At 45.2% G+C, this 23,533-nt stretch overlaps 1 protein-coding gene across 2 annotated transcripts in view; it reads left to right on the top strand.

Annotated features, from left to right (window-relative positions):
• The window catches only part of LOC126283226 (uncharacterized), an 83,806-nt gene extending 62,005 nt beyond the window's left edge, over positions 1 to 21,801 (top strand). Inside the window, exons 7-10 of one of the 2 annotated variants that reach the window (XM_049982256.1) lie at positions 4,636 to 5,004; positions 11,369 to 11,626; positions 14,726 to 14,985; positions 21,615 to 21,801. In XM_049982256.1, the coding sequence (XP_049838213.1) occupies positions 4,636 to 5,004; positions 11,369 to 11,626; positions 14,726 to 14,985; positions 21,615 to 21,654 (927 nt within the window). In that variant the 3' untranslated portion in view covers positions 21,655 to 21,801. Of the gene's footprint in view, positions 1 to 4,635; positions 5,005 to 11,368; positions 11,627 to 14,725; positions 14,986 to 19,531 lie in introns of both variants that reach the window. The other variant, XM_049982255.1, reaches the window with a different exon arrangement.
• The last annotated feature ends 1,732 nt before the right edge of the window (positions 21,802 to 23,533 follow it).

The raw sequence follows: 23,533 nt of genomic DNA, 5'->3' as shown, positions 1-23,533 counted from the left end.
GAGATACTGTCTTCAACGAACAGGTACGTTTATTACAACTTTCCTCAAGAACTCAGCGGGAACGTCGCTTACGAACTCACGGATCTTATTTTGAAGTTCACTAAGAGTTTGTGGTTTGGTGCGATACACTTCTTCCTTTGCACTGCCCCATAAAAAAGAAATTGCATTAGCTGACGTCTGGGACTCTCGCTGGCCATTTTGTAGGACATCAGCAACCGATCCAGTGTCCTGCGAAGCTTTCATCAAATAGGTCGTAATGATGGGGAGCTCCATTCTGCTTAAATAAAGCTTCATGTGACTCGTTACATTCGAAAATTGTAGGTCATACAAAGTTTTCTGACATTTCCAGGTGTCTTTCAGAGCTCATAGCGTCTCTCAAGAGATAGGCTTCAATAACGAGGGCATGAGTTAACCCGCACCACACTGTCACTTTCGGCTTGCCTGCATTTTTTTCAGCGGTCTCTTTGTAGGCACCTTCTGCCCAATAATGGCTGTCATGAAGATTAGTGGACCTTCGCTACATGAAACACAGCTTCATCACTCCACAGAACTTTTTCATACAGATGTGTATGAACTTCATGCAATGCGTGCAACACTTCACAAAATTCGAAACGCCTATCGCATTCATCTGGATAAAACATTTGAACATAATGACGCTTCGACGATCTTACATGTAGCTCTTTGAAGACAATTACACGCACAGAATTACAAGTGTAATGCCACTCTGTTTTGCAGCCGGCATTGTTGATTTTAAAGGGCTTCGCTCTCACATTTCCCTTACTGTGGCCATATATCGTCTGGTCTCCATTATCTCTTAATGACCACACTTCCGGTACTCATTAATTTCCTGCGATAAGTTATAATTATTCAAATCTCGCTGAAAGTTTGGCTCATTGATCCATGGTTAATCGTCCTGGCATCTCTGTTTCTTCAAAGGGACATCAAACGCTTCACAGGATGTGAAAAAAGTGAAACAAAACGACATACTTTAGTCTATAAAACAAGGTACCTTTCAGTGCTATCTACACATACATCACTAGAAAAGTAAAATTCAAAATAGTGAGTTACTTTCTGGCCATTCTGTAGATCACTACACTTTGTTTATACAGGTGGATTCTAACAGTTCCGCACCAATTGCCGGAGCTGATAGTAAATCCCAAATACAACCACTTTGGAACAAGAACTTATGGTCTCGGAAGTAATCTCGAGCCAGTGAATGCTTCGGGATATCGGAAAGTGCACTAGTATATTGAAGCCTTGTCAATTTGGCACTGTTAATGCTTTCATATCTCCTTAGTTCAATAATGCAGCTTTCGTTTTACGTTAAACAGTAAGCTCCAGCATTATATTCGTTTAGATGAAACTGAAAGTAATCATCCGAAACCGGGAGAAAGCCGAAACCGGTTGAAGAAGAAAAAGTCCCCAAAAGAGATTGGTAACGCTTTTTATTCTAGATTATCCTTTAAAGGGCTTTGGAGTCCAACAGTATCCATTATGGATTAAATCAGTTTACATTTTTTACCCACTACGCGCTGCGGTTTCTTCCAGTAGCACTGAAGACAGGCTGATTGACTATTCGTATTACAGGCTTCTAGAAGTTGTAGAACGGATAAAGTTTTAATAATTGACCAATGTCCGGAAACGTACCGCACAGCACACAGGTCACTGACTCCTCTTTGTGCTTACCATAAAGTGAGAGACTTGTAAGTGATCCGATCTTCAATCATGTTTTACATTCAAACGGTACGTTTCCGGACATGGATTCTTTACCAAAATTTATCTAAGTCCCCTCTAAAACTCCTAGAAGTCTGTATCACGAAATGTTAAACATTCTGCGTATTTCCTGACATAGAAACATTTTTCTTGTCATTCTGTTTCTTCTTGTAGACCGTGTTTTCCACATGTGAGCGATTCTGCGGAACACCTCTTTTCTTTTCTCATGCGCCCACTCAGCTTTCAGTGTGCTGCAGCACCACAATGCTTCTTCAACTGTCTTCTTTTATGGTTTGCGTACAGTCTATGAGGCACTTCCATACTATGCTATGTCGCCTTTTCAAATGCACAACATGTCGGCCTGCGGAAAGACTGCTCCGCGACTAGTACTGTAATTACTTACAGGTTTGTTTGTAAATAACTTTTCTGCTACCAGTCACGATTTCCTTTTATTCATATTTCACCCGACGCGTTTCAGGAAATGATTCCCATTTTCAAGTATGTTTCCTCTTTGTACTATGCTCTTTTTACGTAATGTTTTAGATGTGTGAGGTTCTCCTATGTTTTTTGCCTTTACTTCAATGTATTAAAAATGCATAATTTTTAGTTAGTTACCGACTTTTATATGTAGTTAGCGGCAAAATTTGGAAGAACTTGTACTTACAGTTTTCTTATGGTCCATTTGTGTAGAATTTGTGCAGAGTCTCACACATGTCAAACATCACACACAATTTACAATGCACAGTATGCATCGAAAATAATTTATAGAAACAAACAGTTGGAAAGATGTTTTTAGATGTAGTTGGCAGAGATAATGTTACAAGTCTTCCATAGAGTACTGTACGTAACTGTTTGTTTATGTAAGTTATTCTGGATGCACTCTGTGCAATGAAAATTCTGTGTGATGTTTAATACGTGTGAGATTCTGCACAAATAGGCCATAAAAAAGTACAAGTTCTTCCAAATTTGGCCACTAACTACATACAAAAATCGATAACTAACCAAAAATGGGATAAAATGGCATAGTACAAAGAGAAAATGGAGTGTTTACTTAGTGGCTGACGGCAGCTGTATTTAGCTCGTGTGGAGATGTTTAGACTGCTTTCGCAACGTCTATTCTAGACCTATTACCCCATGCAGCTACATCTAACACCACCCCCTTATCACTCCCTTATTAGATTGGCGTAAACATTCAGCCTTGCAACTCTTGTGATTTACTCTGGTTCCAGCTAAGCTGTGCACTGTTCTTCTGCGGCATCGAACTTCTTTCTTCCGGGCAGATATCTATAAATGAATTGGATATAAAACAAAGTGTAGATTGGTTCCAATTAATTCCGTATATTGCCACGAACTTTCACAAAAGGTTACGCGTTACATTGGAACCAACTAACATTACAGTCTCAAAGACCTCTCATTAACATTCCGTCTGTGAATGGTAGCCGGCCGCTGTGCCCGAGCGGTTCTAGGCGCTTCAGTCCAGAACCGCGCTGCTGCTACGGTCGCAGATTAAAATTCTGCCTCTGGCATGGATGTGTGTGATATCCTTGGGTTAGTTAGGTTTAAGTAGTTCTAAGTCTAGGGGACTGATGACCTCAGATGTTAAGTCCCATAGTGCTTAGAGCCATTTGAACCATTTTTGTGAATCGTAAATATCAACAATCGCTTATACACATCATATTCGTTTTCCTTGCTGCCGGAAATTTTTCTTAGTACCAGAGTTCCTTCGCTCCTCCTTGCTGCAAGTACGTTACTAACGCTTTCCAGTAGGTAGGTTCCGCACCTGAATAATACTTCCCCACACTACGGTGCCCGATATTTACAAAGTAATTGCGATCGTGCACATCTTTACTCTGAGCTCTACATTTGACGTAGACATACCCTTCCATGAATGGCACAGATCGCTCCAAAAACATACCTGCCAATGGGAATCATTTCCCGAAACGCCTCGTGTAAAATATAAACAAAAAACCATTGTTTTAGCCCTTTCAGGCTTTCACAAAGCCATTTTTAATTGACGCAGTCAGATTATTATTACAGGGTGGCAATTATTGAACTATATGTAGAAAAATATAAATTAATTAGAAACTACGGCGTGCACACTCTTCATTCAACATGTAAACGTCAATACAAATTCAGGTTACGACATGTTCTATATGCTTGTCATCATTGGTGATTATGTGGCGCAGACGAATAGTGAAATTCTGTATGATCCGTTAAATTGTCGTCACGTCGATGCTGTTGATCGCCCCCTGAATGGCTGTTTTCAGCTCAGCAGTGGTTTTGGGGCTATTGCTGGACACCTTGTCTGTAATACAGCCCCAAAAAAGGGAGTCTCCTGTGTTCAGATCTGCAGAGTATGGCGGATAATCCAGGCCCATGCCAGTCGCCTCTCGGTAACCCAGAGCCAGAATGCGGTCCACAGTGCTCCTCCAGGGCAGGGCATCAAACACTCTCCTGCTTCGATGGGGTCGAGGTCCGTCTTGCATGAACCACATCTTGTCGAAATCAAGATCACTTTGAATAATGGGGATGAAATCATTCTCCAAAACCTTCACATACCGTTCAGTAGTCACCGTACCGTCAAGGAGTATCGCACCGATTATTTCGAGACTGAGCACTGGCAGTCACACAGTTGAGTGAGAAGAGACTTCTTGATCACGAAATGCGGAATCTCAGTCCACCTGATGCGCCAAATTTGCTTGTTGATGAACCCACCCAAATGAAAATGGGCTTCGTCGCTAGGTCAAACCGAGGTGCGTGCGCATGTGCACACTAATTTCCAAGATGCCCCGCGGCCGACCGTGCAGTTCGAACGTCCTAACGCAAACTGTTCAGAAGTTACGGCGATTTTATTTCGTGTAGTTGTCACCCTACAGTGCGGCTACTGTGCCCTTTGCTGACCGCACTCCCTCGCTTCCGCAGGCCCCGTCCGACTACGAGCGTGAGCTCGACGCGTTCCTCAAGTCCGACACGTCTTCGGGCTACGCCTTCCGTCCGAGCAGCAGCGGCTACGGCCCCTCGGAGCGGCTGTCGGCCGCCGCCGACAGCGCCAACTGCCAGAAGGTGGTGAAGGACTCGATGACGTGCCAGGTGTGCAAGGACCCCAAGACGGGCGGCTCGTCCGAGCAGTGCTCGTACTCGACCAAGCCGGAGGCGAACAACTACTTTGTGGAGAAGCAGTCGTCGTACAGCAGCGGCAGCAAGCAGCCCACGCGCTCCACCAGCTCCAGCTTCGACAGCCGCGGCGGAGCCAGCGAGCGCCGCGACACCAAGCTGCCCGGCAAGGACCTCGTGAGTACCCCGGCGCTCCTGCGGGCAGCGCGTCAGACAACTTGATACCTACCATTCCAGGCCACGCAGCGAAGTCGTTCTCTTGGCTGTTAGAGTCACAACAACAGGCATTAAGCATACGGTGGATTTGGTCTGTGTCCTGTCTGGAATTGACGAGTTGGGCTTTCCTCTCTGAACCGTGAATTTACCTTCAAATTTTTTTTAAAAAGATTTTATTTTATTTACTGGCGATTCATCAAGAACATTGACACATTTAATCACACTAGGTGAGCGTGGAAGTAGTTGCCAGGAAGTAACTGATGGAAAATTACTTTTAACAAATGTGAATTTATTCCTAAAAGCTTTTTCAAAACAGATTTAAAATTTTTACCAGAAACCACGCTCGAAATATCAAGTCACAATTTGACAAATGTGGATTTTATTCCTAAAATTCTTTGCAAAACAGATTAAAAATTATAAGCAGAAAAACTCCCTCGAATTATCAAGTTTTATTTAGAGACAAAGAACAATATTAACAGTAGGAGCCTTCGGGCTGAGAAGCTTGCCTGCTCCCTTTCAACACGGCCGTAGTCATAACCGCTCACAACAACCTCTGAAAGAGTACACTGGTGCAAATCTGCAACATACCAGATTACTTTAAACACAAAATTTTTAACAACTCACACAAACATGTAAACTGTGCTCCCCATAAGAGGAATGGAAATGGTACAACCTTCTAATTATTTGCCACCAAATGTGCATTTTTTTTCTTTAAAGGACTCTTACGGTGGAAGGGTGGTAACCTTATAACCTAAAATAACTATTTAAATAAAACCCACAAAATGCAGACTTACACAAAATGTGCAACATGCTCTACATTGCACATATCCCAACTGTCAAGATGATAAGCAAGATAGAAACATATTTCAAGAATTCGGCCTTTAAGCAATAAATTCGTCAACACCGAATCCGACAACCCTGACAGGGGCAGCTATTAACGTATGGCAGATTGACAGGGGAGGTTTACGAAACAACCCGAACCGCAGATTGCTTTAAGCCTCCCCAAAAAAGGCAAAAAACGGATCAGCCAATTCACAATAACCATCTTCCCGCGAGTGGGCCAACGGAGAAGAATGGTGGGACTACCCCAAAACCAAGCGGCTGGTGACCGCACCAAGAAAACAAATAGAATTTAACAAGTAAATGAAACAACATATCTCCAATGACTTAACTTCTAATAAACTGCGATTTCTGGCGAAGACCTGGCGCAGCACCCCCAACGCTCTCCCGAACAGTCCGCTGCCAGCCGCTTCAACGGACGCAGGTATGTTCTGCAGAAATTGTTAGCATTTCAGTCACTTCAGTTCAAGATGTGTCCTGTTGCCCTGTAGGCACAGGGTCTGCCGTGGGCCCTGATAACTTGTTCCGTGCGTGAAGCATCGTTGACGTTTATAAGGTGTGAATGGCGTCTATGGTATAGCCACACATGCTGCTTTCACATGGTTCCAAAGTTCATCTGGGTGACTGGCACTGGCTCAGAGCACTGCACCCGTCTCTTCACTGTATCCCACACATTTTCGAGTGGCGTCAAGTCTGGTGATCTGGCGGGCCAGGGAAATAGGCTAACATCCTGTGACACCAAGAAGGCACATGTTCGCGCAGTAACATGTGGTCGTGCATTGTCCTGCTGAAAAATGACGTCTGGGATGTTGGGCAGAAAGGGTATGGCTACGGGTCGCAGGATGTAATTCGCATAGGTCACACTAGTCAAGTGCGATGGCACCAGCTGTGATTTGTTGCTGCACACAGAAGCACCCCACAGCTTAAGGCCTTGAGTTGGTGTCGTAAGTCAGTGTGATGCCACTTCTTCTGTCTGTGGCGAACCACAATGCGGCCAACATTTTCAAAGAAACAGAGCACGGATTCGTTCCAAAATACTGTCTGATGCCATGCCTGTCCCAGTGACGTCGTTCCATACACCGTTGCCGTCTAGCATGTTTCTACACATTCGTCAAAGGTAGGCAGAGAAGTGGACGACGCGCACTTAACCCATGCCGCAATAAACAGCGATGGGCTGTCATCCCTGACAGTGTACTATGTGTTACACTGTTCCGCAGCTGCACCAGAGCCGAGGAGTACGCAGATCTGTCCTGCAAAGCCATTCGAATTAGGTGTCGGTCTTCTTGAGAGAGGGTGAGGGGGAAGGGTGTCAGGGTGATGTCACCTGACATGGTTCTTTCAACCACTCAGCACACAACCGTTGCACTGCCGAAAAATTCCCCCCACCACAAGATTTTCCCGGATGCATTCATCAGATTCTCTCATGTCAATCATGCACCCTCTTTCAAATCCACTGATTTGACGGTACGGTTCGCGCATACGTCTGAAAGGCATCCTGCACGTCTGCTCAAGTCACATCCATCCATTACCTCCACATTATAGCGACAACGAGAGCCGCAGGCACATTTTTCCGGCAGGTGGTTTTGCGCCGCGATATCGATGTTGACCAATGTGGTCCAAATGCTAATTATTTCAGCAGAACATACTAATTTACCTGTCCTGGGAATACGAACATTCTAATTCTAGTCGTTCAAGGTATTCTGTTTTTTGTGAACATGAGCGTATGTTAGTAACAGAACCCAGTAGGTTGTTCTCGATGGCGAGTGCTCGTCAGATACTTGAGTATCATCACAAGTTCCTTCTCTACATTGTCGCGCAGATGACAAAATGGTAGATATCGAAATAGACGATAGAAGGATAGAGAAACAATTAAAATCGCTCAAAAGTGGAAAGACCGCTGGACCTGATGGTATACCAGTTCGATTTTACACAGAGTACGCGAAGGAACTTGCCCCTCTTCTTGCAGCGGTGTACCGTAGGTCTCTAGAAGAGCGTAGCGTTAAAAACGATTGGAAAAAGGCACAGGTCATCCCCGTTTTCAAGAAGGGACGTCGAACAGATGTGTAGAACTATAGACCTATATCTCTAACGTCGATCAGTTGTAGAATTTTGGAACACGTATTATGTTCGACTATAATGACTTTTCGGGAGACTAGAAATCTAATCTGTAGGAATCAGCATGGGTTTCGAAAAAGACTGTCGTGTGAAACCCAGCTCACGCTATTCGTCCACGAGAGTCAGAGGGCCATAGACACGGGTTCACAGGTAGATGCCGTGTTTCTTGACTTCCGCAAGAACTCTAGGGTAGAGTATCGCATTTATAAAAGAGCCACGTATAGAACACTAGTTCTCGAGTGTTCGGGTTCCGAACCATGTCGAATTAAAGGAAGACATCAAAGCAGTGTAGAGACCATCTGCAAGATTTGTTAGCGGTAGGTTCGTTCGACAGCAGAGTGTTCCGGAAATGTTCCGAACTCAAATGGGAATCCTTGTAGGTAAGACGTTCTTTCCGCGAAACACTATTGAAAAAACTTAGAGAACCGGCAGCTGGCGCAATGGTAATGCAAGAGAGTTCTGTTTCTGCCCATGCCACACACAATTCAAATGAGGGCGGAAAAGCTGTCTCCCGCTGTAGATCAGTCTGAAACCACGAATTGCCGCTTAATGCCTGCTGTGCAGGCAACCCAAACCACATTGCTGTACCGCGTGGAGTCTGAGTGCTCCGTATGATACACCAAATGACACGGTGCAAAAACCTTAAAAACATACGGCTCTGGCGTGCAACGCTTAAGCAATATTCGCATGATGCGTGACTGCCAAGTAAAACAGTACGATGAAACTTGCACCATGCATAGAAACAACTGCTACAATATAGTACAGAAGTTAACAGAACTAAATGAGCGATGAGATGAACAGAAATGACACTTTTATAGCAAAACAACAATGATAGCAAAGTCACCACAGTTTGAGATGGGCACCTGGACGTTACAAAAGAAGGGAAGTGGTTCTTAGTGGTGAGCGATCACCACGTACAGCAATACATGCTCTGCAACTTGGTCCCATACTAGCCACGAGGTTGCTAAAGAGTTCTTGTGGTGGGGCGTTTCATTCCTCCACCAGGGCGGTTGAGAGCGCTAGATGGTCTTAGGTGCATGTGGACGTGCTGTAATACGTCTGCTGTAATCTCATCCCACACGTGCTCGATGGGAAGTAAGTCGGGGGACGGGCAGACCAGTTCATTCGCCGAATATCCTCTCGTTCCACGACCTCTTCCGCCTGCACAGTTCGATGCGGTCGCGCGTTGTCATCCATAAGAGTATAGTCAGGGTTGAATGCACCCCTTTAAAGACTACATGAGAGAAGAGTACATTGTCACCATAACACTAACTAGTGAGTGTACCGCGTTCAAAGACTTGGAGATCAGTATACCCGTGCAATATTATGCCTCCGCTCACCGTAACACCTGAACCAAAACGATCACGTCCCCACTGCCGTAGAGTAGAGTAGTGTAGAGTTTTATTGATCCTGGTAATCATATAGTACACAAATAGTACGTTCTGATGTAGGACAAGTCAATGTATAACAAAATATAATATTAAATTTGCATTAATGTCATTATTTCTTCATTAAATGATCACTGAGTTACAATATACAGAGCAAATATTGTACAAAGATAAAGAGTAGGTATTTTAAAGCAGAAAGAGCATATACTGTACAGGCTGACTAATATTTGTATTAAAGTAACATTTACATGGTAAATCACTATAGTTCTGGTAACATTTATATGATACATCATACATCACTAAGGCAAAGACACAAATCGTTAGTGAATTTTCTGAAGGAACTCGTGGAGGCTATAGTCAAATATGTCTTAGCAGTTGACCTGAAATTTGCCAGATCATTTATTGATTTAATTTGTGGAGCAAGTTTATTATAAATAACTTTCCCATAATACAGGGTTCCTTTTTTATTCAGGGTGGTGTTGGTGGGCTCTAGATGAAAGTCTCCTTTTTGACTGGTGTTATTGGAGTGGATATTTTCATTTTTCTGGAAGAGAGTGGGATTTTCCATTGAAAATTTTTTCACAAACACGGTTATCTCATACACATATATACATGGAAGTGGGAGGACTTATAGCTTTTTAAAGAGTGGTCTACAGGTTTTGTTCCATTAAACACCTTCCATTATTCTTATGATTCTTTTCTGTAGCCTAAAGAGCTTTTGGCTAAGAGAAGAGTTACCCCAGAAAATAATTCCGTACTTCAGTTGTGAGCATATATAGGCATAATACACAGCTTTCAGAGAATCTTTGTTGCAGCATCCCTCTACTATTCTCATTAAGTAGCATGTGGTGCTTAATTTGTTACAAACTTTTTCAATATGCGTCCCCCATTTAAGATTATCTTGCAGCCGTACAAGAACTTAATGTTGTCTACATTCTGAAGGTCTTTGTCAGATCCCTGAATCTGAACAGTCTGCTCATCTTTTTTCACATTATAGAAGTTTAGTGCCACTGTCTTACTTGCATTTATTACCAATTTATTGTGACTGAGCCAGTACAAATCCCCAAACGACGAGAGGTGGGAAAACATAACGCACGAAGGATCATTCTCGAGTATCATATTTTTGGTGGTCCAGGTGTTATGGTGTGGGGAGCCATAATGTTGCATGGGCATACTGACCTCCAAATCTTTGAACGCTGAACACTGACCCGTCATTGTTACAGAGACACTGTACTACTTCCCCAGGTGCGTTTTTTAGCAGGGTTGCATTCGGTCCTGACTTCAGTTTTACCGATGACAATTGGCGATCGCATCGAGTTTCACATGCGGTGTACCTCTTGAAATGAGAGAATATTCGGTGAATGGGCTGGTCTGCCCGTTCCTCCGAATTAAATCCCATTGGGCTCGCGTGGGTTGCATTGGGGAGACGTGTTATAGCACTTTGGGGTGCGCCAGTGACCACCCAACAGCTTTCAACGGCTCTGGTGGTGGAATGGAACGCTCTGCCACAAGGACTCTTTACCAATCATGTGGCCAACGTGGCATTTGAGTGTGCAAAACAGAGTTGTAGTACCCGACGCACAGTAAATCGATATTGTAGTATCCGATACACGGTCCAAACTAGGTCTGTAATTACCGATATACGCCGAAAACATCAAAGTCATTACTATCGTTACTGTCTACAGACGAACAGACGCCGTTAATTTCGTCACCAGAAATCATTTTGTAGCCAGTATCATTGTCATTTCACAGCTACTTTTCATCCGAGCATCTTGTCTCCATGAACACTGCCACCTTCGTCCTTCTTTGTATATCAAATTCTGTATTACTGCTACAATACAAAACAATAAAAACAAAAATGATTTGCATGAAGCAGACATTCACATTAGTGAGGGCAGGATAATCGATGTTCCACTCTGTGTATGGCCCTCTACTGCATCAATTTAGATCCAGAGCAAATAGGACCCTGGTGACTGTTACAGACACAGGCGGCGAGCGCCGACCAGCCCAGCTCGGGGCTGAACCTGCCGGAGGTGAAGGGCCTGGACCCGTTCCTGTACGGCCAGGCCGACTCGTACGACCCGCAGGCGTCGTCGGACACGTCGTCGCGCTACCAGACCGACTACTACGCGCCCTACAAGAGCTACGAGGAGTACTTCCGCCACCTGTTCCCCGACCTGGGCGCCGCCGGCTCCGCCGCGCAGCCCAGCGCCAGCCAAGCCTCCGGTGACTACAGCAAGGTAGGACCGCTGCACTCGTCCACAAGTCGTCATACCGTACTGGCTGGCGCAACTACCTTGCCCTGCCGCAGTCAGTGTTAACACCCCACGACTCAAGTGCTCACGCGCCTACCGCTACGTCGGAGATGCTGTGTCCCATCGCTCGTGCGCCGGCTATAACACCACATTCAGACTCCCTTAAATCTTGATAACCTGCCATTGTAGCAGCAGTAACCGATCTAACAACTGCCCCAGACACTTATACAGCGTGAAATGTACTTAAACCGACAAACTGTGGGAGGTTGTAGGGGACATAATAACAAATATTTTTCCCTAATTTTTTCCTACGAGGAGTATTTAAACCGGTGGAGGCCGTATTACGCTTTTTAGTTGTTAGAGGCCGTATTACGATCTTCAGGTGTGAGAGGGCGTATTATTCTCTTCAGTTGTAGGTAACTGCTGTCCACCAATGTAGTAGTGCATTGTCTCTGTTTAGTAATGGAGCGATACAGGTGGAGTGAGTACACTGATATGGTTGGTGCCTACTACGTAGCGCACCACAACGGACGAGCTGCACAGCGGGTTTATCAACAGCAATATCCTAATCGCCGTGCCCGCCTCCCCCCCCCCCCCCCCCTTCGTACGACCTTTGCTGCTGTGTACCAACGTCTGCGTGAGGCCGGGTCATTTAGGAGATTACCTGGACAGGGACCCCGTCGCACCGTAAGAACGCTGCAATTTGAGGAAGCTGTCTTGCAGCATGTGGAGCGGGATCCTTCAATCAGCACTCGTGCAATTGCACGGAACGTGGGGACGAATCAGACGAATGTAAGAACAGTCCTTTGAGAGCAGCTGTTACGTCCATTTCAGTTAGAGCGCGTCCACAACCTGGTACCAGTTGATTATCCACCCAGAGCACAGTTTTCGCAGTGGTACCTGGAACAGTGTGAAATGTATCCTACATTTCCATCCTCTGTGTTGTTTACCGATGAAGCAACGTTCGGACGTGATGGAGTTTTCAGCATGCACAATTCGCATGTTTGGAGTGAGGATAACCCACATGCCACAGTTACTAGCGCTCACCAAGTGCGGTTCTTCGTTAATGTGTGGGTGGGTGTTGTTGCGGAATTTTTAATTGGGCCGTATCTGCTACCTAGGCCATTAAACGGCAGGCACTATTACAATTTTCTCACCAGAGCATTGCCAGAATTGCTGTAAGACGTCCCGCTCCCTACAAGACAACGCATGTGGTTCCAACATGACGGGGCGCCGGCACATTTCAGTCGTCGTGTGCGTCTATTCCTGGACCGAGGGTTCCCAGAAAGGTGGATTGGCAGAGGTGGTCCTGTACTATGGCCTGCTCGATCCCCAGATATGTCCCATGTGGACTTTCGTGTGTGGGGAGAGGTGCGCAACCTTGTTTACACAACTCCTGATGCATCAAAGGAGGATCTGGTTGCCCGGATAGTAGCAGCAGCAGGAACAATTGAGCATACTCCTGGGGCTTTTTCCCGTGTCAGACAGAACATGATCCGCCGGTGTAACCTTTGTTTACATGTCAATGTAGGCATTTTTGAAAATCTACTGTAAGTGAAATTGGGTTGTGTTAATGTGTTGTCTCTTGGTCCTAAGAAAATGGAAAAATGTTTGTTGGTTTAATTAATTTGCCACTAGAGAAACTTTCCTCTACCGGTGTAAATACACCTCATAGGAAAAAATGACATTAGGGAAAAAAGACGGTCGTGTGAAACCCAGCTCGCGGTATTCGTCCACGAGACTCAGAGGACCATAGACACGGGTTCACAGGTAGATGCCGTGTTTCTTGACTTCCGCAAGGCGTTCGATACTGTTCCCCCCAGTCGTTTAATGAACAAATTAAGAGCATACGGACTATCAGATCAATTGTGTGATTGGATTGAGGAGTTCCTAGATAACAGAACGCAGCACGTCATTCTCAATGGAGAGAAGTCTTCCGAAGTAAGAGTGATTTCAGGTGTGCCGCAGGGGAGTGTCATAGGACCGTTGCTATTCACAATATACATAAATGACCTGGTGGATGACATCGGAAGTTCACTGAGGCTTTTTGCAGATGATGCTGTGGTGCATCGAGTGGTTGTAACAATGGAAAATTGGACTGAAATGCAGGAGGATCTGCAGTGTATTGACGCATGGTGCAGGGAATGGCAACTGAATCTCAATGCAGACAAGTGTAATGTGCTGCGAATACATAGAAAGAAAGATCAGCTATCATTTAGCTACAATATAGCAGGTCAGCAACTGGAAGCAGTTAATTCCATAAATTATCTGGGAGTACGCATTAGGAGTGATTTAAATTGGAATGATCATATAAAGTTGTTTGTCGGTAAAGCAGATGTCAGACTGAGATTCATTGGAAGAATCCTAAGGAAACGCAATCCGAAAACAACGGAAGTAGGTTACAGTACGCTTGTTCGCCCACTGCTTGAATAGTGCTCAGCAGTGTGGGATGGGTACCATATTGGGTTGATAGAAGAGATAGAGAAGATCCAACGGAGAGCAGTGCGCTTCATTACAGGATCATTTAGTGATCGCGAAAGCGTTACACAGATGATAGATAAACTCCAGTGGAAGACTCTGCAGGAGAGACGCTCAGTAGCTCGGTACGGGCTTTTATTAAAGTTTCGAGAACATTCCTTCATCAAAGAGTCAAGCATTATATTGCTCCCTCCTACGTATATCTCGCGAAGAGACCGCGAGGATAAAATCAGAAAGATTAGAGTCCACACAGATGCATACCGACAATCCTTCTTTCCAGGAATAATACGGGACTGGAATAGAAGGGAGAACCGATAGAGGTACTCAGGGTACCCTCCGCCACACACCGTCAAGTGGTTTGCGGAGTATGGAGGTAGATGTAGATAGATGTATTTGTCTTGATGTCCCCTACAACCTCCCAGAGTTTGTCGGTTTAAATACTTTTCACCCTGTATAGGCGATACCGGCCGCAGCGCCGTATTCTGCCTCTTTACATACCTCTGTATTTGGGTACGCATGCCTGAACCAGTGTCTTCGGCGCTTATTGTATTTCTTGTCTTGAGAGTGGTTAGCGTGCTGACGGGCGGACCCCTGTTTTGTTGACAGGGCGGCTCGCGGCCACAGTTCTACAGCGCGCCTTCGGCGGGAGCGGCGGTGGCGGCCGCGGCCGACCGCAAGGACCTGGACGCCGTGCTGGGCGAGTTCACACGCAAGGACCGCTCCGCCTGCAAGAAGGTGCAGCGCGACAAGATGACATGCTACCAGTGCGCCGACGCCACGGGCACCCAGCACGAGGAGTGCATGTTCGTGGCCGCCTCCGAGCCCAAGAGCAAGCACCTCGCCTACCACGAGCACAAGCAGTTCAAGTGAGTGTGGGCCGCAGTCCGACACGTACAGCCGCGACACCCTCTGCTGCGACAGGTGTTTACCCTCCGACAGGTGGAGCGGCACTAGCGCTCCAAGCGGTGAGAGAGCAAACTGTCACATGCGTCGCAAGGCTACTCTTTGTTTTTCATCCCTTTTCCATCTGATTCACGAAAGGTTTACTTCATTTAAACTATGTGTCCTCGGAGTCTTTCGCGACGGCAAACATGAATAAAACGTTCTCGGTTTTCCAGCCGCGTCACTTCAAATAAAATGCTCGAGCTTTCGATGGCCATCTCCGCCATCGTCGTCAGGAGTTCATTGAGTTCACTGAGTGAATTCCTGACGACGATGGCGGAGATGGCCATCGAAAGCTCGAGCATTTTATTTGAACTGACGCGGCTGGAAAACCGAGAACGTTTTATTCATTAAAACTGTTGGCTTGTGCCTCGTGTTTGTTTGATCAAACAAATTCGGCCGAAGAACCCGAGACAGAAGCGGACAGGCGAACAGGTAGTTTGTCATTTATTTTATTATTTTGCTTCCCAGAGTTTGTATAATATCAGAAGACGTGGAATACTCTAAAATAAGAGAAAATGCGGCTAAAAATCACGAATTCGGTGACAAGCTGAAAATATTCGTAAAGAACTACATGTGACGTCGACAGAACTGCAGCCTACCACGTTGATACTGAAATAATATGAACATACCGATGCAGACGTAAGCAGCACGGACGTCTACTTGCAAGTGCAACAGGGATCGACACCCTATTTGCGTTTCGTTTTGGGTTTCAGTCATTGGCGCCTATCGCCACATGTATACTATTCTATGCACGATAAGCAACTTCCAAACAATACTGATACCACAGTAACAAGCTCGTACTTTATAATCGAATCCTGACGATGCAGTCAGTAAAATGGTGTTTTGTACCTTTCAGAGTCGTTAGGGAACAGTAGCCGAGAGCGCTAATACGCTGCTTCCTGGACTCGGGTAGGGGCGCTGACCCCCGGATCGAACCCGCCCTGCGGATTACCGAGGAGGGCCGGCGTGCCAGCCAGCCTGGATGTGGTTTTTAGGCGGGTTTCCGCACCCGACTAGGTGAATATTGGGCTGGTACCCATGTCCCGCCTCAGTTACACGACTCGCAGACATCTGAAAACTTTCATACCATTCCATGGATTACACTACACACAGACAGCTAATTCCATCCCTGGGGGGTATGGGGTGACGGCAGGAAGGGGATCCGGTCACCCCTTAACATTAACCTTGACAAATCCGTTCCTAACCATGCCGACCCTGCGGAACCCCGGGATAAAGGAGCAAGCGAATGAAGAAAGAAGAAGAGTCCTTAGGGAACCAAGAAAAAGACAAATGTGGTGTGTTCTTCTACTTGTTGCTACAATTTATTGGCTGCAGACGATCCCATTTTTTAAAATCTGTTCTGCAAACCAGTATAAACAATTACGATTCGCTTTCGTTTCACAAGACATCGTCGATCTCAACAGTGCCACTTGCTGGCTCCTTGGGGCGCTGCTATCGCAGTGAGTAACAAAAACGGGATAGAGTGTAGCGACTGTTGTGTTACACTGTGGTTTAACTACAGATTTAACTTAAGACAATGAGTAATCTGCGAGCTGCATCTACATAGTCAAAATTACGATGATAGTCTGAAAGCAGCGCCTCCCACTCCTTTATATTTAAGTTACAGGAGAAGTAAACGCTATACAGGGTTTTCGGAAATTCCTTTTACAGATTTATATGACTGAGTATATTACAAGACACCAGCATGCTGTCAAGCTTAAAGTTGGCCATTAATTAAGTAAATATTCCCACGAAATGCTTGATTGTTTGAAATACGTTCTTTAATACAGCAGCTCTTTCTACATATGCATGACCTACGTTGCATGGCAGAGACACATCATGCGATTTTTTTTTCTTCATTCTTAAGTTTTGCACTCGCATGTATTTTGTGCGATGAGCTTACAATGCAGAGAGACAGATGGGGAAGACGGAAGTAAAACTCTTGACTAACTGACTGACGGAAAGGTGATGGCAGCTTTTCATTGTACCACTGCCGTGAATTTGTTAAGGAACATTGTCATGGTCCATCTCGAGTGTAGCTTAACAAACAAGTATTTACTTTATTATGTTTCGCACGATTTTACAGTTTCAGCCGTAATGGTCATTCTCAATTGCTACGTATACGGTGTGAATCACCTAAAACTTGCACTTCAATTAGCGAGGAAATGGAAGAGCTATTGATGTGTGGTTTTCACACATTGGATTGGTAATCAAGGGCATGTACTATTGGCCAATCAACGGATCATAATAATACTTAGAAAGTATTCCGCAACTATGGAATACTCGTAACACAATGCTTTCTCGTAGTTAATAATCCATGTAAAATTTGGTGCACTCTTTCTTTTCTTATGCACACGATGTCAAATATTTCGAATAGTCATAAGTACCAATCGTCCTGTGCATTGTTACTCAATTTATTGAGTTTCTCATCTACATTTGCACTCCTGCGACGTATTCAAACATACACTTTTTAAGCGGAATAATGCCTATCGACATTAATAAACTAAAAGCATGACAAATTAGAATGTCAATGATGTTTGTTGCAGGATTCTAGTGCGAGCTGTTTACGAGGTACCGTATTTTGAAAAGTTCCCAAACTGACACTTGTACAATATTTGTGGTAGCGTGCACTAAAGAACAACACAACTGCATACACTGATTGTGCGGATTCCGGGCAGGAAAGAGCCAAAGCATCAGTGGAATGCCAATAATCACTTCAAGACTAGTATTGAACGACGGCTGTACACGTTCTAACATTTCAGCGGAGATGTCCGAGCAAGCTGCAGTAATAAATCGTTGCATATTATCGGGTGTAGTTGGTATGTCCTTGTAGACAGCGTCTTTCATTTTTCCCACAGAAAATAATTCTACAGCGCCAAATCCGGGGAAGGGCTGGCCGAGTGGCAGGTCCTCTGCCTCCAGTCCAACGATTCGAAAATAATTCTTGAAGACATGCTGTGCACTATGGGCTGGACAGCCATCATTTTGGTATCACAGGTCCCTACTAGACTGCAGAGGAACATCTTGTAGCATCCGTGGAAGATGGTCTACTAGAAGGCTGCGATACTTGCACGCGTTCAGTGTTCCGTCCATGAAACACAGGACTATGAGCTCATGGTTCACTATTCTACACCACAGTTTATATTCCACGAACGCTGACGTTCCATCTTACGAAACCGACGGGGATTGTCAACAGACCAATAGCATATGTTTCAGCTGTTTAGCTGGTCGTGATTGGTACCTGAGGCTTCAACACTGAACAAAATAGACGATATATCTGGAGCATCCTTCCGTAACGCCCAAGTACAGAAGTTAACACGATTATCGCAATCGTTTCCATGCGTCTCTTGATGGAGAGAAATGTGATAGGGATGGAACCCCTATTTCGATGGAGAATGAATAGGACACATCCCTCACTCAGTCCACTTCCTCGTGCGATTGAAAGTGAGTTAACCTGCGGATCGGGTGCAACAGCAGCAAGAACATTAATTTCCCCCTCTACTATCGTCACTGGTTTCCTTCTGTTGCGTTGTCTAGGTGTTCCGCTACCATTTTCACGTAATTCGTTGAAGAGGTTGATAAATAACTACTGACATGAATGACGTCTGTTGGGATATCTTGCCGCATACACGGTACAAGAACGAACTGCATTCTTCCTCCACTCTTCCTACACTATAACCGAGTCGGCTTTTTGTGCACAGATAAATCCAGTCGATCATTCACCACCTGCTGCTTGGAATGTCACACACTATCTGACCAGCGAGTCGCAGTATAATAAAAGAAGCACACTGTATGTAAACGTAACAACTTCATACCTTGCACCTACCTAGGTTGAATGGCACAGACAAGAGTCAGGGTGGAAATTTTTCAAAATACGGCATCTCCTAAACGATTAGAGCTATAATCCTGCACCAAAGACCACTGACATCATAATTTACCCTAATTTTAGTTTCTTGATGTTAATAGGCATTGTTCCATTAAAAAAGTGTACGTTTGCAGAAAAAATACACTTTGTAAGTATTACTAGAGGCTTTTGACTGTCTAACGAATGGTTCAAATGGCTCTGAGCACTATGGGACTAGACATCTAAGATCATCAGTCCCCTAGAACTACTTAAACCTAACTAACCTAAGGATATCACACACATCCATGCCCGAGGCAGGATTCGAACCTGCGACCGTAGCAGCAGCGCGTTTCCGGACCGAAGCGCCCAGAACCGCTCGGCCACAACGGCCGGCGATTGGCTAACAATACGAGCCCCTGACTAACAATCCAATCAGTCCAAAATGCAATATTTGATGCGCAAACCTTAGGCAATTCAAAGGGTATATGTAGTCGGTACGTGTAGCAGTTGAGAGTGTTGTGGAGCATAATGAAGTAAGTACTAGCGAGTTGAGCGGCAGCTGTCCCTGGCAGCGCTGTGCGCCACGTGGACGCTGACACTGTGCTGGCTGCCTCTGGTCGCAGGCTGCCCCCGCCGCCGGGCGTCGCCGTCGCGGCCGCAGGGAAGGACTCGAGCGGCGCTGCCTCCGCCGTCGACCAGCAGACCGACTCGGGACGATCTAACGACACGACGACCGCCTCCCCGACCCCTGAGACCCCCACGACCTCGACCGAGGCTGCGGCCGCGGCCAAGAGCAAGCGCAAGACCTTCTTCAAGAAGGCGTCCTCCTCGTCGGTGGTCGCCAAGCCCACAGTGGCGGCCGAGCCGACCAAGGCCCGCAAGGTGCGCATCACGCGCCGCTCCTCCAAGTCGACGCTGACGACGCTGACGACGACGCGCCAGACGCTGACGGCGCCGTCGGCGCTCGCCGACGACGCGGTGGCGGCCGGCTCGGAGCGTCGCGAAGCCGTCGCGGAGGCGGGTGAGGCGTCGGCGGAGGAGGAGCAGGAGCAGCGCGGCTTGGCCGCCGCCGCCGCCACCCCCGCCGCCTCCAAGGCCGAGCCGCCGCCCCCGGAGCTGTCGGAGGCGGACCGCAGCCCGGACGGGCTGTACAGCAGCGAGACGCGGCTCGTCTTCGACCCCGTGCTCAAGGTGACGCTACCGCGCTACATGCTGACGCGCACCGAGCACGAGGACGTCTTCGACGAGGTGATGGCGTCGGGGCGCTGAGCGGCGCCGCCCCCGACACCGACTCTGTCCGACGACGACGTGACTGAGGACCTGACACCCCTCCTACAAAATGGGGCCAATCTTTGACACTTGCGACGTAACTCGTCGACAGTGACTCTAAACACCCAGTAATTCACAAATTCCTTACAGATCCAACACACTGATTTTCGTCACTTACTGTTAGCCTCTTTCAAGTGTACAATAAATTTCCCCTAATTGTCATGCATCAGTAGCTCTGTTAGGTGCAATCATGTCCTAGAATGGGATTTACAACACGAAACCTACCATAACCAGGTCTCTTGTTTTACAGTCACTACACACCAATTACATATGCACAAACACACACACCGAAAAGAACATATAGTCCATTTCGAAATTTCACAAGAAGTCTTTGGTGCACAAATCTGAAAACTATACTTAATTATTGGGGCCTCTCTCTGACTGTGGTTGTTGTAGAAGACTTATCTTTAAGCATCTCTCTCTTTTGGGGCCTGTTTTCCGTTGCCCGTTTCTCTCTCTCTTTCCTTCTCTCTCTCTCTCTCTCTCTCTCTCTCTCTCTCTCTCCCTCTCCCTCTCTCTCTCACTCACTCACTCACTCACTCTATCCTCTTGCTCCTTCTTCCACTTCTCTCTCAGCTTGTCAGTTTCACATCCTTCACCTCTGATTCCTTCCCAATGCCACTCTCATGCCTGTCTCAATTTCGTTGCACTCCCTCTAACTTTCTCTTTTAACTCTTCTCATTTTCCTATGTCTTTTCCCTGTTGCTAACTGCTTCTTCCCTCATTCTTTAAGTTTGTTTGTATTTTGGCATACCAAAGTTGTAAGTGCTACAGCACCACTCTGCTTAATTTGATAGAAAACACAAATGCAGACTGACATATGTGAATAATGTCCTTCATTCTCCTCGCTGTGTGCGTTTCTGCTTGGTCTGCAATCCCAAGAGTATACTGCAACACAGGGCATTCTGCGACAGTTTCATATATTACTGAAGGGAAACCTGTCATTAGCTCCTTCATTTCCCTTGCTTTGTCCATTTCTGTCCTGTCTCCAGAACCCAAAAACATACTACAACGAAAGACACTATATGACAATTATATAATGTACCTAAAGATTTTGTGGTATTTGGGGAATCAAAATAGGTCTTCGATAGATGGGGTGAAAGTCAACCAACAGTAACCCTGGAGCAACGAAAACGAAACGAAGTAGATCTCATACTAACACTCTACGTAATCTGGTGATCTTATTCTAACACACACACACACATATAATTATCAAGCAAACACTTACCCTGATTGCTCCACCTCGCACACGCGAGGCACTGATAGACTGGAAGAGAGCTCGACGCTGTGAAAACTTTCTATGCTGGTGTCGGAGTGCTGCCATTAAGAGGAGATGCGGCGTGGTTGACCGCTCACGTGCTTACAACCCTGTTTCAGAGCGCCTGCCCGGAGACCACACCGGTCGGTGGGTCACTGACCTAGGGACCAGCACAGCGCCGCGCCGCTTCTCCACTCGTGCACCACTGTACATCTCACTCGTCTCTTCATCAAACTTTCTTGTTATTTGTTGTTATTCTCTATTTACGAGAAATGTTACAAAAATAAAAATAACTGTAAAAACTAACACTGGCTTTGAAGTGATTTTTCTTGGCATTTGGTTAACCTGTCCTCACCGTAAGAGTTCATGAGACTGCTACAAAATACAAAAGGCACAGAGGACTTCCTCAAATCAGTTGAAAAACTTAAACATGCACTTTGCAGCCGGAGCTCATCACATTATTTGTCCAACGCCACCAAATTCCATTATTCTTATAAACGTGTTCTACAGAAACCTTACATCAGTGATAATTTAAATTTCTTACTTATTATGAGTCTGTTCATAATGTTTGATGCGTGAATCATTTGCCAGATATACAGCTATGATGTGGAGCCAACTTGTTTAGAGGTTATTAAACAGAAATGGTATTTAGATACTCTTGTTTATTGACCATTAAGAGAAGAGTAAATATTTATTTTAATGATTAGCATAATACGTGTACGACTTTGCTCTAATTATCTACAAGTAACCAAGTTAAATGGTTTCTGTGGGGTATAAGGAATTATCCAGAAGAATCTGTTTCGAGATTATTCAGCTATTTACCTTTAATTTTATAATGTTTGGTACCTGATCAAGGTTTTTAGTAGTACTAAGTTTATTAACTCCCTCTTATCTGATTAGTTTTACGAAATACATTCGTTTAGTTACGCATTATTTTAAAAACACCTGCGTTGGGTACAGTTACACTACCCACCGATGACATATTAATATTTCTGCCGGATAGGCACTCGATCCTCCTTCTACTGCTGATCGCTAGCGGTCGCCTTACCACTTAAGGCTGTCCGGCTATCTGAGTACGTTCCCTTGACCCACCCAGAGTACCATATGGCACGCTGTCTACATCCTTATGTCATAGTTTAACCTGCGCATTATTGCTACAACCAATACAGCTGATGCTACAAGAGTTCGTAATTTAGCCAATATATTTGGAAAAAATATTTCGACTGCTAACATGTAAAATATATTGTTAATTTTGATCAGAGTTGTTGTAGAACGTTTTTTCTTTTCTCCTTTTATACGTTAGGTCATTGTAACTCCTCCTGAAGAGCAAACTCGGTAGGGAATAAGCGCACTGTAAAGCTGTGGTTGAAATACGTAACTTGTTTAACATGCATGTACAAGATAATGGCGGGTAAGTTTCGCATACTCGTATTTTAAATGTAGAAATAAACAAAACGTCAGTTCTACTAAATATAATCTTTTCTATAGATCTGTATCAGCGCTAGCGTTAATATTTTACATCGTGAAGTACTGTTTTGTGTCACAGGTCAAGTACTGTGTAGGATGTATGGAAACAAAGAGGTTTTGAAATCTATTTTTCGCCTTAAAATACACTCGGGAGAGCCATAAATCGAACATAAGTTGAAGGAGTAATGTCCTAAGTTTGGTACGCGCTGTGAATTTATACACTGAAGCGCCATGTGCAGCGCTGCTGACATTTATACCACACTCAGCGTTCTTGGTCTTGTGTTCCCGATGGTGTGCCAAAACTACATCTCATTTCTGCAAGTGAATTATAATAGATGCTGCTGGCACACACATTTTATTTTCTGTATAACTTCAAATGCATAAATCAGTTTCGATAATGCCTGGTGACATCGGTGCCCGTAAATAGCGAATAAGAACTTATTTTCCTAGCATCCTAGTGGTTAGAAATGGTTACCCAGCAAAAGTTATAAGTTCTCTCAGGTGGCATTATCCCACAGCTAAAAAGATCTTACATAGAAAAGGAATTTCATATAGGAGAAAATTACATTGG

Source organism: Schistocerca gregaria, chromosome 1 (assembly GCF_023897955.1).
Source record: "Schistocerca gregaria isolate iqSchGreg1 chromosome 1, iqSchGreg1.2, whole genome shotgun sequence".
Taxonomy (NCBI): Eukaryota; Metazoa; Arthropoda; class Insecta; order Orthoptera; family Acrididae; genus Schistocerca; species Schistocerca gregaria.
Note: the sequence above shows the minus strand (reverse complement) of the source record. Positions and strands in the feature narration are given on the sequence as shown.